Source organism: Microplitis demolitor, chromosome 2 (assembly GCF_026212275.2).
Source record: "Microplitis demolitor isolate Queensland-Clemson2020A chromosome 2, iyMicDemo2.1a, whole genome shotgun sequence".
NCBI lineage: Eukaryota > Metazoa > Arthropoda > Insecta > Hymenoptera > Braconidae > Microplitis > Microplitis demolitor.
The window spans coordinates 22,456,285-22,472,867 of NC_068546.1; the positions used below are offsets into that span (position 1 = coordinate 22,456,285).

Genomic DNA, 16,583 nt, shown 5'->3' on the forward strand with positions numbered 1-16,583 from the left:
ATGTAAATTTAAATTTATTAAAATTCGTTGTTGAGATTATTTTGTTGGCGATTGTAATTGATAAAAATAAACGAATACGAAACGATACAATCGCGAGTTTGTACAGATGAATAATTTAAATTTCCGAGAAAAAATAAATTTAAGAAGGAGAAGGAATAAAAGTTTAAATGCCAGTCACGGGAAAATCGTATTTAATTAAATATTTTTTTTAATTGTTAGTTTTAATTTGTTTAAATTAATTGTTTTTTTTTTTTTCGAGGTTTTTTTTTCGCGTCTTAGATGTTTGCAAGCTTTTTTAGAGAGGACACTTAAAAATAGCTAAGGCACTTGATTGGAATGGTGAGTAGGGTGTAAATCGAATTCTAGCCAATTAGCTTGGTTAATTATGATCGATGTGACATAGTTCGAAGTATCGGGTCCCGTTGCCACGATAAATCACTGTCTCCCTTTCCTCTTGTGCTCTCGATTGGTATATAGTACATGTTCCACTGAATGCTCTATACGCGAGATGTATTCCGGCTGTCTGTCCCACATACTTTAGTCGCCTGTAAATGTCTCTAAGGCAAATAAATAAATATATATATATATATATATATATATATATATATATATATATATATATATATATGTTTAGACAATCAATTAATTAACTTCATTAATTAAATATATCAGCAAATACTTGGGCGCATTTCTTCAGTAATTAAATTAAAATATACTCGGAGAAACAGTTGAGTGAAAAATTTAAAATATTTCTTTTTTTTTTTTTAGTAATTTTTTTAATGTACGGAGAAGAAAAAAATTAAAATTATTTTTTATTAAGAAAACACTTTTTTTTTTTTTTTTTTTTTTTTAGACACATTGAATATTTTAATTAAATCGAAATTGATAAAAAATGTTGCCGTAAGATGGATTGAAAAATTTAGGTCGGCACGAGGGTAAAATTAGAATTTTTTTTAGAAGAGTTAACTTTTAAGAAATTTGCCATTTAAAATTTCAGTTGCCGTAAGATAGAATGAAAAATAATTTTCGAAAATGAATTCAAGCAGGTCAATGAAATAAATAAATATTTTTATAGAGACACCATAATAGTATTGAAAAAAAAGGGGCTATAAATTTTTTTTTACATCCATCTTACGACAAAAAAAACTACCAATTTTTTTTCTAACAAAAAGGTTTTTTTTTTTTTCGTAAATAAAGATTTTGTTTATCCATTTTTCCTCGGTTAAATTTATCGAATAAATTGTCTGTAAAAAAAAATTTAGTGGTCACGGTAGAATAAGCTTGCAAAGAAAATGATAAAGGAGTGAATGGAGCGAGGTATCTAATAGAGTAAACTAATACGAGTTTATGATCTTTAGTATTTTGATATAACCCACAGTAAAGTCAGGCGGCATGGGCATGAGACTAGACTCAGATATTTTATACCACGGTTGGAGCTAAACGGATTTGGCTCACGAGCCACAGCTCAGTATCAAGTAGTACAGGCATACGAGCAGGGAAACCTGAAGCAGTAGAAACAGAATCATCAGCACCGCCAACAGCAACAGCAGCGCCAGCCCAGTAGCTTTAGCCCCAAACCACCAAACTATTCATTGTAACCATGTTCGTAAATTCTTCCATTTGAGTCAAGTTAGTCCAACCCAACGGTACGCGATTTCTCAGACTCTTACTCCTTGTTCGTGACCCCAGCACTTAGAACCCTCTACTCACAACTGCCCTCCAATTCAACTTAAACCCGTCTCATTTCGAATTCAATTCACCCGCCGTGCAATTTTTAAATTACTTAAACACTCTACCAATAGTAATTATTACAATGTAATTCCCCCCCCCCCCTCTCTCCTTCTTCTCATTTTTTATTATTTTTCTCTAACGAATTTTTTTTACCTCCTTATACTTTCTACTTACGACCAAGAGTTCTTCACAACAGCAAGAAAGCTTGCAAATGATTGACCAGTAAATTGCTTCAGAAAATAATAGTAATAGTATAGAGAAAACGGGAAATTTTTTTTTTATCCATTTGTAATAAAAAAAAAAAAAGGAAATCCGTAGAAGCAATTACTATACAAATCGAATATTTCTTTTCTTTGAGTTTATTTACTGTCGCACACGCGATATTGTATAGCGATCAAGGAGAAAATTTATAAAGGTATATATCTATATATATATATCTCTATATGCTGTACGATTGCGATTACGATTCGATTGCTTGTAACTTACATTTTATGCTCTACACTAAAAGTACTTGTGTCAAAGCCTTTGATCCGATACCTTTCTAATGCTTTTTCTACGTAAATCATACGTCACATGTCGCTTCTAGAACATATGTGTCTATATATATGTATATATATATATATATCATTTATAAGTAAAGTAATATAGTTAAGTAGATGCTAAATTATTATAATTTATAACGTCACTATTTTTATTGATATATTTTATTTGTTTATATATATTTTTTATGTCTATATTTAAATATATATATTTTTTATGTGTCGTTAAGTTTTTATATTTTTGAAAAAATAAAAAACTTTACAATCTTTAATATTTATGGGATTTAATGGAGTCTATATAAAATATATGACTCTATTTTATTTAAAAAGGGAGGAAATATTAAAATTTTTAAAATGAATTTTTTCAACGGAGGCAAAATGGGTCATGTAAAAAAAAGTTTAAAATTTCACACAAATTCAAAATAAATTTAATTTTATAAAATATAATTAATTGAGTTAATTGCTATAAATAATAATGAACAATAAAATAACTTATTTAAAATTAATTCCCGGGCCAATTTGAATCCTATAATAAAATTAAAAAATTATAATAATAATTATTAATAAAATTTGTTTATTTTTTAAACGATAATTGAAATAAATAAATTAATTCGTAATTAAAATATTTTAATTAATATAAATGATAATTTAATATATCCAATTTGAATTTACTAATTACCCAATCACCTGCGCATTTTGTAGTCAATTATAAAATCGTTAAATGCATATAAAATATATTTTAATTATTAACCATAATACACGAGTTTAAAAAAAAAAAATAATTAAATTTATTTCATAACTAAAAACATTTTATGAAAATCTTCTCGTACGTAACAACTAATTACCATACCGCGATGATAAAAAAAAAAAATTATAAATGTCAGAAAAAAATTTAAGTACAATAATTAACTCTAAAAATAAAATTACCTAAAAATAGCATAAATCAGACAATGAACATTTAGTAAAGTGAAAATGTTTGCTTTTGTTGCCAAGTTTCTAAAAAAAAAAAAAAAGTAAATTTATAAAAGAGAATTTTTAAAATAAATCCGTAAGTACATATTCATTATATACTCTCAGTCCTTTTTCTCTTACTCGACTTAAAAATAAAAAATATTAAAAAATAATAATGACTTTTAAAAAAAGACGTGTGTGCAATTATCGAACTCTCACCTTTTATTTTGTCTCCAGCTAGAAATTATATAACTCCAAGTGAGGTTGATTGTACGAGTGTATAGCACACATTGGCTTATATCACAAATTCAAAGTGTGATTACTACTGAGTAGCATAAAAAAAAAAAAGTAAAAAAAATAAATGTAAAAACGGAACCCAATATTCTCACCCTCTCAATTCATATCCAACTCTTTTAGCTCACTCCCTTTCTCTCTTTCTCTCCCTCTCTTTTTATGCTTTCACTCTTCTCTTTTAGCTTTACTCAATTCTTTTTACTCATCTCATCTCTTTACAATACACAGAGATATTTGTGGTTAGGCAAAGAGCGAGCGGGAGCAAGGGATTTAGTTTAAAGCACCAGAACCACAGCAGCCTATGTGCTCCTCTCTTATGTACATCTCTAATTGAGTCCGGCGCTCGGGAGGACCTTATAGGTCGATATTTCTTTGTCCCGTCGTACATACTCATTGTTCCTTCCATCTCCCTCATCTCCCTCGTCACCCTCAGCTCCCACATCCACCTTACCCTCTTTTTCTAGCCGCCCTCTTCTCTCAGCAGCCATCCCGCGAACCCCTGGCCCCTTTTTTTTAATCACGGAACCGCATCAAACTCACGACGTTCCACAAAACTCGTGGCCCGTTTTTTTTTTCACTCTTTACTTCTTTTTTTACTCGTCAAGCCTTCACTTTTTTCTCATTGTTATTGTCTACGTCAAACCCAAATCGTTTCAATTATTATTTTTTTATTTACTTTATTACTCCAGTGTTTATTATTCAAGTAGATGCGATGTTTAACATTATTTATATATATATAAGATATATATTTTACTTTGGTAAATACATTGAGAAAATTGTTGAATAAATAAATATTATTTGATGTCAACTTTAAAAGCGTGGAGCCACGGCTTCTTGATGGACTTGTGTTTGATTTTTAAATTTGTCTTTACAGTTTATTCATTTATTGTTTACTTATATATTATATAGATATATGTAGAGATGTATGAAATTTTTCCACTTGATTTGATGATAATAAATCAAGGCTGTATTGATTATAAGGAAAGGAAATCCCACGATGATTAGTCACGCGCATTTGGTTCAGATTTCAAACGCTTTGCCATCTTGATAATTCGGTAAAGCGTAGGAATTCTAAAACAAATACAACGTTTTAACATTTATATTTTCATAAAACATTTTCTTTCTTGATCTTTAAACTTGAATTTCTTTTACAAATATTTAGTTTTATAAATTATTATTTTATTGGCCGAGTGTTTCTTTGATAGACGGAGAGCTGGAGTTTTACTGAAAAGTTTTATTTTTAAATTTTCTTTCCCAGCATTAAGTTTGCCTGAAAATTTTAAGATTTTTTTTTGTAAAGAATAGAGAAATTGGGACACTAAAAAAATTATGGATTTTTTTTAAACTTTTTCATTTTCACTTTAATAAATTTTTTCTTATTTAAAAAAAAAATTAATTTTCCCTAATGAAAAAAAAAAAAATTCTAGTTAAATTTGGGAATCCCAAAATAATGAAAAATTTTTTTCTTGTATTTTTAATAAAATTTGTAAAAAAAAATTTCTGAAATATTCCACTTTTGCAAAAAAAAAAAAATTTTTTTACTTTATGAGATTTTTTGAACATAAAATTATTTGATATAAAAATTGTATTTTCCCTGGCTTTCCTCCCAATCATAAATCACATTTTCAATTTCAATATTCAAATATTTCATTTAATAAATTTTATTAAAAATATAAAAATAAAATATTTTACATTTGTATTTTAAATGACAATGAAAAATTTATTGTAATTTTTTTTTTCATCAATGAAAAAAAAAATCCAAGGTACTAAATTTAAAAAAAAAAATAAATTATTTTTTCCCGAGCATCCCTATTGTCTGCTCCCCAAAAATTATAAAAATTTTTCCTTTAACTGTAGAAGCTTTACAAATATTAAATTCAATATATTTTATAAAAACATATATAGCATTGGGATGTTAAAAAATAGTAGAGAGTTAAATGGTATTAAGTCGGGTATCGTGGGGATGTAGTTCTGTAGAGAAGACGAAATGAGAATGGCAAGTGAATGCAGTACAGGGGCAAAGGGTAATTTTTCACGCGACCAGAACGATTTGGTAGGAGGACACGCGAACGGAGAAATGAGCTGTCATCCACGTAATTCGGTTTTCGCACCTTTCATCACCATCACCATCAACTGCCTCCACCCCTACGCCTCCATCGCCATCAACTATCACCGCAACTCAGTAAAAATAAATAAAAATAAAAATATAAAATATATGAGGACTAGTATTCCCATCCCATCTGTCCTCACTTTACTCACTCCACTGGGTTAAATTACGAGTAAAAAAAATATAAACCCGCACGCTCGTTTTACTCGTGAGCTTTTTTTTTTTTTTAGGATCTCCCAAATATTCCTCAGGCTTTTAAGCTTTTTTTATTTTTTTCCAGTTCCCTTAACTTATTTTTGTTTATTTTCATAACTAGTAAGTGTATTTGCTGACAAATTGTAAAGCCAATTTAAACTCGAAAAACTTTGAAACATATTTATATTTTATTATATCACTTTTACGATGTTTATATTTTCCAAGCGTTTATATAAAATATTTAACATATTTAGGGCTGAGTATCGAGTTATTTAGTTTTTGAATTTTGACTTTTAAATAAAATATAAACTTGAGGTCAAGTTAATAATTTTGAAATAAAAAGTTCTGAAGTGAAGATAAAAAAAAAAATAATTAAATATCCCAAAGGGGTTTTAAACTTTGACGTGACACCGGGCGTCTTTGTCGGAGGTCGACGTCAGCGCTGACGAACCCGGTGACTCTACTGTTGGAAGAAAAATTACCGAGATAAAGATAAACCCAAGTAAAGACAAGGCCAGACGTTAAGTCGCGACTTCTTAACCCCGTCATTCTAGCTCGTTACGAAATTTACTGTAACCCGGAAACTGACGCGCTGGTACTTTTTTTTTTAGTATCTATATCTATTCAGCTTCTATACGGTTCGACAGAAGTTGCCAGTCAAAGTTTCACGAGTAACTCTACTCGACTCTCAACAATCTGGGGTATGATGCCATGGGTTACTCTGTAGTCTCTACTGTGGCCACGGGTTCGCTCAGAAAAAGTTTATCTGGAATGAGCGTCAGTCAACGTACAGCAAAAAGAAAATAAATTTGATTATTTTAAAATAAAAGTTTTTTGTTTTAAATTACTCATGTAATTGGGTTGCAATTTATTTTATTTATTTATCAGTTTGTTTTACCGATCGCCATTTCACTGAATTTTTTTTTTTTCAAAGCCTTTATTATTTTAGTTACAAACTTTTTTTATTTACTTTAATTAAATTAAAAATTTCAAATATAAAGACGGGGTAAAATGGACTGTCAAAAATAAATAAAATAAAATTTTTTCAAAATTTATTTTTTTCAAAATTTAATTATTTAATTTATCTATATGAACTTCAGAAATTTGAACTTTGGTAATTTGAAATTTAAACTTTGGCAATAAAACAATAAAGAAAAATATTCAAATTTTAAAATTAAATGTCAGAATTTTTTATAAAAAATCAAAAATTTTTTTTTGAAACCGACAAATTATTTTATTTCCCATTTACTTCTTAAACTATCAGAAATATAATCCTGAAGATAGCAGACAATTTAAAACTTTTGAATTTTTTTTCAACCAATAAATTACAAAAAAAAAAAAAATATAAAAATATGCACATGTAGAAAATTTTAAAAACTACAGGTGCAATTTAAAAAAATTTTTTTTTTATTTATAATTTATTTTTTAAAAAAAAATCAAAAACTTATTAGAAATTGGGAATGATTACAGATTTTATTTAAATGTAAATTTTACTTCTAGAAAATTAAATAAATAGTGACCACGGCACATTTACTCCACATTCACTCTGCGAATTTTGACAGTGTATCTATCAAGTCATAAAATAATCATTAAACAATTACCCGCAATGAAAATACAAATAATAATAAAATAAAACTAAAACTATTACAAAGACATAAAAATAAAATTAAACTAAACAGAAATGTACAGTAGGGTAATTTAGTTAATGCAATCCAGCCCGAACCTCCACTTGGAACAACGTAAATGCAGTAACGAGTTTGCGTGTCGATTATAATGATCCCCTTAATGTTTCAGTGAATCCCATATCGAGCCGTTGGACACGCGGGTTATAAGCAAATGCCATTGGATTGTTCATGCACGAGGGTTCCATTTGCCTTGCATCATATCTATCCAGCTCTAAACCTCTTCCATACAATATAACATCTACATCTACATCTAACTTCACATATACTCTCATACATTGAAACATGCATTCATCCGCACATACGCCCACACTCTCGCACATCTATATCTACATATATATAGAATCTATCTATCTATTTATCTATACCAGGAGCTGAGTAACGCCATTGCCCGAGTCACCAATGATGGATGTCGTTGTAGATAGATAGAGCTTGTTTTGTTTACCGCTTCCATGACGCTCGGGGTCATGCCAACGCATCGCTGGCATTCCCGGGGATTTAGCTCCACGTATTCAAGTAATTTTACGACGACGATTTTACCCTTTCGACGTGCTGTTATTGTTGTCATTGTCATTGTCGTCATCCTCGATACCTATCTTTACTTTTTATCTTTTTTATTTGTTTTCTCTACTCATACACTTTTTTTTATACAATTTTACTCTTTTTTTTTTTTTTTCTACTTCTCTATTTTATTTTCTATTCCAAGCTAAACCGTTCTAGTCTCTGTTGCTACAGCCGGACATTCCCATAAATTTTCCCAAACGATTATTTCGATAAATGGTCGGTCAGTTCGTCGGTTGGTCGGTTGGCCGGTTCGTCGGTTGGTTGGTTCGTCGCGCGTACCCAAGTGCTAGAGGAATGCAATTGAATTTTTCGATCCTCTTCACACCCCAGAGACTTCTGGAGAAATTGAAAAATATTACGTGACCGATGTAACAGATAAAAAAAAAATAAACAAAAATTATTATTTTATATATAAATAATTTTTTTTCAACTTTTATCTGTACGTGGACGGATTTTTTGAGCCTGGTTCGGCTGCCAAAATTTATACGAAACCGGTCAACTGTTTGTTGTAAAAAAAAATTAGTCAACATAATATTTTTTTTTTAATTTAAAGAAGTTTGGTGGAGTTAAAGGTGATACGGTGGCAGCTAAAATCTGGTAACGGGGTCTGTGTAAAAAAAGAGGAGCAATAAATTAGGACTGGCACTTTGCCATTTCAATCTCGTGGATCCTGAGAGAGACAGGCCTGAGCTTATATATCGTTGGACGTGGCTTTCATCAACTCTTTTAATTTTATTTTAGCATTTTAGTCGATCGTATTTTCTGTGTCTCTTTATCCTGGAAAACCACTACCGCCACTGCGATGCGCCAATAACTCATTGCATCATAGTAAACCCTTTGATGTCGATACGAGATAATGTTTTTTCGAGGCATAATTAATTTATCGGTTACTGAAAATTCATCAGGCTTGTCTGATGTTTATCTCTCACTATATATATGTACATATTATACTACACTGTACTATGACACTGCTACACTATTTTACAACTACTACTACTACTTCTACTTCCATACTGCTGCTACTTGCCCAAGGGACAAAATAATTACATTTTCAGTTAGTTCCGGAACAATTCACCGCTCGCTAAACAAGTTGGCGAATACTTTTAATTGTATCTACTCTATATATATACATATATAAATGTGTGTGTATATATTTAATACCAACGGGTTTTAGTCAACAGCCGATTGATTTACATATATTTGCCAACTAGTCAACGTCTCGTTGACTTGTTAGTAAATATATAACATTTGAATAATTTAATTTTTTTTTAACTATAATTATTTACAAATTACGTATTAACTGATTAATTAGCTTAATTGATAATATTCATTTTTTTTAATAGAATTAATTAGTATTGAAAAAAAAAAAAAAAATGATGGATGTTAAAAAAATTTATTAAAAAATGAAATTTCTCCGAAACTATTGAATTTAGGGGAAAAGTTAATAAGATATTTTTTGTAGGAAATTTAATTTTGAGTAAAATTGGTTATGAGCGTATTTGTCGTAATTCTAATATTTTAGCCAGAATATTAATTTAAACATTGAAAGATTTTTTGGGTTAATTTTTTCAATTTATAAATCAGTACTTAAAATGTAAATTTCTGGTAAAGTATCAAAGATACGAATAAAATGCAAAGGGACAAAATTATAGAAAATTGAATTTCCTATAAAATTGTACTGGGATAATTTTATCGTATTTTCGATTGTTCAGCCAGAATTTTAATTTAAACATGAGAATATTGTAAAAGTTAATTTTTTTCCAATATTTGTATTAATTACATGGGATAAAAATTTCTATATCAATTATCGAAATACGATGAACATGTATAAATACAAATTGCAGAAGATTAAATTTCCCATAAAATTATTCCACATAATTTTATCATATCTGCAACAGTTCAGCTTTTCAAAATAAAATCCAAAAATAATTTCCATATTTAATTATTTTCAAATCCATAACTCCCTACTAAAATTTAAAATTACCGCTAAATTATCGAAAAATCGATAAAAATGTACTGAAACAAAGTTGTAGAGAATTAAATTTCCTACACAAAAGATTTCTATAAAATTTTACGTCAACCCAACAGTTAACGAGATATTTAAACATGAAGTTCAAAACACAGATCTGTGTAATAAAAGTTGACAATTATTAAAGAATGACACATTCTGACCATCGGCAATTCATTAAGACAAATTATTTCCGTGTAAAGTTGCTGATGACATGTTCGATCTCTCAATTACTTTTACATACATATCTACATACCACCCATTCCCTCCTCTTAAACATCGAATATCGTTACGCAACCGTCCGCGTTGACGTTCACGTCCGGCAATCGGGGGTAGCGCACCTAATTGCCTCTTGAAGCGTGAAAACGCGGTGTCGAAAGGAGTATGCATCTCACCAGCAGCTTACCCGTGTATCTACAAGAGCAAGACCAAGACAGAGCACAAGATACAACTACCAGCATCCACTCTATACTCGACTCGACTCGACTCTCCTCTTAGTTATAGAGATATGCAGTAGCCTGGAGCATTGCCCAGGCTTTGGAATCGCTTCATATCCCAATGTAGCCGCCGCCACCTATTCCATTCTCCGTCTGACATCATCACAGTCTCCTACTCAACCCTTACCTACTACCAGCAATCCACCCTCAACAAAACCCTTATCTACCCTCACAAACTCTTCACTAACCTCAATCGTCATCGCCTCGAGACTTTAATAAATATATATTCGCCAATAAAAAAAATCTCTTCTTTGGTTTTTTTAAATTTAATCCTGATAAAAAAAAAAATGCCTCGAGCTCGAAAATTTTTAATCGACGAAAACATTTTTTTTTTTTTTTTTTTTTTTTTTTTTACAAACAAAATAAAATATTCTAGTGTGTGTGTGTTTAAATTTTTTGTTATTGGTCAGATTTTAGTTTTTTAAAAAAATTAAACCACATATTCACGGTAATCCTCTGTAAACGTATAAAACACACGTACATATGCGGATTGAGCTGGTGAAAGCTCTCGGTGGTTTTCCAAGTAACCCATATATGTAGCCGTCAAATACCTTTTGAAAGCTCCCAAGCTCTTTCCCAAAGTACCTGCCGAGTAGAGAAAAACTGCAGACTGCTATTTCACCCAGGGTATAAGGGTCCGTGAATGCGTTTTTACGACGGGGATTACTTGGGTTATATGATGAAGAAAAACATGAGAAGGAAATAATAAAAGTACTGTAAGAACTAAATGAACTAAAGTAAAATAAAAAAAAAAAAAAAAAAAAAAAAAAAATAGTAATAAAACGAACAAGATGAAGATGAAGAAAAAGATGAAGGAAGGAAGGAAAAGAAAGATATCCTTGTCATTTCACCAAATGGAATTTTCCGTATCTTTTTTTGTTCACCCCCGCGTAACCGCCCTCGTTCTTTCTCACTCTCTAACCATCCTCAGTCTACTCGCATGCACGAATCGTCTCACTCGCTCTAGTGAGCTGCTGAATCTCTCTTGCTCTCCCGGGTATCTCGAGCTGCGCGATTATCGAAGAGCCCCCGCGTCACTACACCGCATCAGCTCTGTAGCAGCATCCTAGTCCTTTTGCGGGGCTGGGTAACTGCCGCCCAACGTGCACGGGAAAATCCCTAATCCCATCGAGCTCCTTTAATTCCGCTAGCAAAAATTATCCCACCCTGACAAAACAAAATTTACTGGGTACTGTGGCTGGACTTATCAGCCAAGACTTGTACAGAAATTTAAATTATTCCGAGCCCACATATGTCGACATACTAGTGATTATAAATGAACTTACCTCGCTTGGACGTGCTGTCGGCACTGCTAATAAATCCAGGTACGGCAATCACGAGAACAAAGAGTCCACAGTGTACCCAAAACATGTTTATGTCTTAACAACATTGTTCAATTCCATTTTACATAATAATAACAACAATGTCCGCTAATCACTGGGTTGCTCTTGACCACCACGTCTTCATTAATCTCCTTATTTTTAAGGACATACGTTAAATATTTATTTATTAAAAATGATGATGTCAATGTCGATGTCGATGTTGATGTCGATACCGATACTGATGACGAAGACTGATAAATATTTAATTGAGGATATAAAGACCCACCCTTAAGACACCTTATGAATCCCGTTTCGCGCATAATTCCGTCAGTCCATTGAAAAAAATTTATTCATTTTTTATAAATTTTATTTATATTTATAACTACGGTTTTAAAACAGCCGCACGTTTGCTTGACTAAATAATGAGTAACAACACGAGTTAAAATATAAATTATTTATACAAATAATAATAATAATAATAATTAAGGCGATTATCACGTAAGGATCATTATTAGTTTATAAAATAATAAGCTCAGCTTCGCCGTCATTTAACGTACGAAGAAGAGACCGCGGTTATTAAATATCACCGGCACGATGATAATTTAGCCAATAATAGCATACGTACGTCAATGGTGAGTGACGACGAGGATGTTAAGTAAGTCACGATCACAACCACGATCACGATTATGAGAAGCGAGCACTTGCAAGAAGAAAATCACGCAACGGCTGCCATCTTCTTCCTCCGGTGGAAGTCTGGAGTATGAAAATATTTGCGAGCTTATATCCCTACTCCTAGACGAGATCCAACGCTCGTCACCAGGGGTATAAGGGACGGATGGAGAGGGATGCAATTGTAAAATTTAGTGGGAGAGTTCTCGGCATGTACAGACGGGAGGATAAAACCTCGTGTATTGTATTGGAGTGATCCCCCGCCAGTGGATGCAACCATCTCCTAGTTGGTACCCTGGTCTATGGATGCACCGTTTAACGGGGTAGGTTTTCATCCCTACTATTGACCATGGACGCTGATGCTTATGGTAGTGGTGGTGACGGTGGTGGTGGTTATGGAGGTACAAGTACAAATGGAACGTGCAAGTGGAAGTGGAAGTGGAAGTGGATTGATGAAAACGGTGGCGGCGCGGATCTGAAGCAACGTTGCCGCAAGCGCGAAACTAAACCGGCCAGACTCTCTTGGTCCTCCCTCATCAGCATCATCTGACTGACTTTGTCTCACTCCCACTGGCAACTCACCCTTATCGATTCCTGCGCCATTCTACATATTATATACCTTACTCACTTACACTCAAGGGCTCTCTCTTAGCCGTCGAATCAATAAAATCGGCCTCTGTCGCTCCACAAACATTTTCAGAGACGGGGTGAGCTGTTGGCTGTCTTTCTCCGTTGATGTGGGCGGACTCAGAAATCGCGGAGTTTCTCTGGATGCTGCTGCTCGGATGCTGGGATGAAAATCGGGCCTGAGGTTTTGTCAATAGAGGGCATTAGTGCTGAGAGGGAAAATAATTATTATTTAATTCAACTTCTTTTGCTTTTATTTTTATCAAGCGGCTATTGAGGTTTTTTCAATTATTTTTTTTTTAATTGCGAGATCAATCGAAGTTATGTGTACATTTAAATTTAATTCAAGACTTTTTATGCCAAGGTCAATATTGTCTCATTCAATCACAAGACTCGAGATAAAAATAAATTTTTTTATAAAAAATGTATTTTTTAATTTCGAGAGTCAATTTAGTTGACAATTTTTTAAATTTATTTAATTGCTGATATTGAAGTTAAATCTCAAGTTTTATTTATAGACATTGAAGTAAAAGGTATTGAAATTTTTATCAATTACCATTTGAAAAAATTCTTTTACTAATTAACTTAATTGCCGGTATTGAAGTTAAAAATAAAAATAAAATTTTATTTAACGATTTTCAATTAATCAGTTTGCAGAACTAAAAAATTAAAAAGTAAATTCAATCAGTAGAACAACAATAAAAAATATATGTATCGAGAACGAGCACAAAGGGGTTTATATACCAAAATTTAATTTTACTCGACACAGTTCTTTTCAATTTTCCCTCTATCGAAAATTTTTTTTTCTCTATCAGAGTACTTTCAAAAAATTTTCTATTCCCATAACTTCATTTGCTTCGTATTCAATACATTTTCAAAAAGACTTTTAAATTTTCAGTAACAAATAAAAATAATTCTCAAGACAAAAAAAATTTTTTTCAAATTTTCTAACGGACCATTTTACCTCCACTATTATTTTTTTCTTCAACTAAATTTTCTATTTGCTCATCATGCTCCTTCTTCACTTAAAAATTAAATATAAAAAATATGTAATAAAAATTTCTATCATATGATTGAATAATTTTATACCTACAGTAGAAATGTCATTTTTGGCCACTGTTCAATTTTTGAACATTTAATTTTTTTTTGTAATCAATAAAAAATTACAAAAAAAAAGTCTAGTGTCCAAAACTGGCCAAAGTTACCTCTACCTCATGATTTTACTCTTTCAATTCCAAATTTTCTATTTCGAAAATCGACTAGAAAAAAAATTTACATTTCAAAAATAAAAAAAATTTACTTACCTTAGAAAAAATGATTAAAAAAAAAATAAATAAGAAATACCAGAGCCGCGGACGTTCCTGCGTTTAATATTTATTATTAATAATATATATGTATATATATATATTACGTATAGGTACATATATTCACTCGACAACCTAACAATCTACCGCACATTAAAATCGACAATTACTTAATCTCAATATTTTTTCAAATAATCTTTATTAATTAATATATTCATTTTCAATCAATCAATCTATCAATTAATTAATTAATTATCAACTATTAATATTCTCATTAAATTAACATTTAACCAGAGTAAGTTTATGTAATTTGTAAAGTTAAATTTTATTTAAATTACATAAACTTATTCTTAATCACTCGTACATAAGTCATGCAGTCTCACTCTCTCCTTCATTCTCACAATTATTAATTATTAATTATTAATTATTAATATTAATATTTAGTTTTATTTGTATTTGAGGATGAGACTTTACCGAATATGATTAGCGTATAAATAGATATCGAGTGACGTGTGAGCAACGTTCGAAAAACTTACAGTCTATTTTATTATTTATTTTAAATTTAAATAATAAATAAATTTATAAATTTAATAATTATTTATTTTATTAAACCTTTCATTTATTTGTTTCTTTAAATCCATCACTGGCAGCCTTTGTAAAACATCTTGTCCCTAGTGTTAACTTATCTATTATCGATTAGTCATATATATTCACATATTTATATTTACTAATATAAATATGTGTATATATATATTTTAATATCAATTAACTAACATTTTTTTTATATTTATTATTTATTATTTATTTATCTAGTTTATAAATTTCTTAGTCGGCTAAATGATTGAAAAAACCGTCCGTTGACAAATAAATTGCTTTCCGGTCATCCGTTTTCGATATAAATGCGCTTTATATTTTTTTTATTCATTCATTTTTTTACGTTATTGTTTTAAATTTATACCTACCAACAAAGTGCGCAAAATTTGCGTGTTCTCGCGCGATCTTAAGGAACAAGACTTTAAAAAAATTAATTTTTTTCGCCAGTTTATTTATTTTATTATTATTATTTTTTTTATTTTTTTTTTTTTTTTTTTTTATATAAAGGCATTTTTAAATAATTTACGAGATACGAGTTACGAGTCATGGTAACGATTGACTCAAATCACAATTTTGTTTTTTTAAAAACCACTCTCAATGTTACAATTTATGTTTCTGTTTTTTTTTTTTTTTTTTTTTTTATTTTTTTATTATTTTTTATAATTAATTAATAGGTTTTTTTTTTAATTGATGTACAGGCAGAATTGCACATGATTTGTTCTTACGCAGGTAAAAATGAAAGACGCGTTTGTTAAAATTATTTAATTCTTATCGATTTGTTATTTAATTTAATTGTTTTTTTTTTTTTTTTTTTTGTTTGTTTTTGTTTGATAAATTCAAAGTCTTGTAATTTAGCAGGGAGGTGGCTACAGATTTCTTACGTCTTACAATTTTTTTTCATTTTACTTTATTTAGTTTTCAATTTTATATTTATATATATTATATATACAAAAAAAAAAAAAAAGAATTTCTCGACGCAAAAAAATTTTTGTTCATTCCAAGGAAATTTTGAGTTGCCCAAAATAAAAAATTGGCATTTTTATTTAAAATAAAAATTTTCTTGGCGTCAATAAATTTTTATGATACCGAAGTTTAAAAATTAAAAAATTTTTTTTCCAAAACAATAAATTATAAAAAAAAAAAATTGAAAAAATTGCACCTGTAGTTTTTTTTATTTACTACAAGTGCATATTTTTACTTTTTGTTTTTTTAATTGATTATTGAAAAAAAAAATTAAAAATTGTTAATGGTCTATTAACCAGGATCATAAATTTTTTCTAGTCCTAAGAAAACATTTATTTTTATTTCATAATGCAAAATTTTTTTTACGCCAAGAGATCCTTTTTTTTTTTTAGTATATATTTATATATATGTATATATATTTTTTTTCAAATTGCTTACGGCAGATCTCACAGTGAGGAATTAAATTTAATTCCTCTATTATATTCTCTTATATTTTCTTTACAAAGAAAAACATTTTATGAAAAGATTCCAACGTC

The 16,583-nt window shown here is 29.9% G+C and overlaps 1 protein-coding gene across 12 annotated transcripts in view; it reads right to left on the reverse strand.

Moving 5' to 3' along the window:
• The window catches only part of LOC103579726 (disintegrin and metalloproteinase domain-containing protein 11), a 48,162-nt gene extending 35,547 nt beyond the window's left edge, over nucleotides 1-12,615 (reverse strand). For all 12 annotated transcript variants that reach the window (XM_008561276.2, XM_008561243.2, XM_008561252.2 and 9 more), the window contains exon 1: nucleotides 11,855-12,615. In XM_008561276.2, the coding sequence (XP_008559498.1) occupies nucleotides 11,855-11,939 (85 nt within the window). In that variant the 5' untranslated portion in view covers nucleotides 11,940-12,615. The remainder of the gene's footprint in view (nucleotides 1-11,854) is intronic.
• Between the last annotated feature and the right edge of the window lie 3,968 nt (nucleotides 12,616-16,583).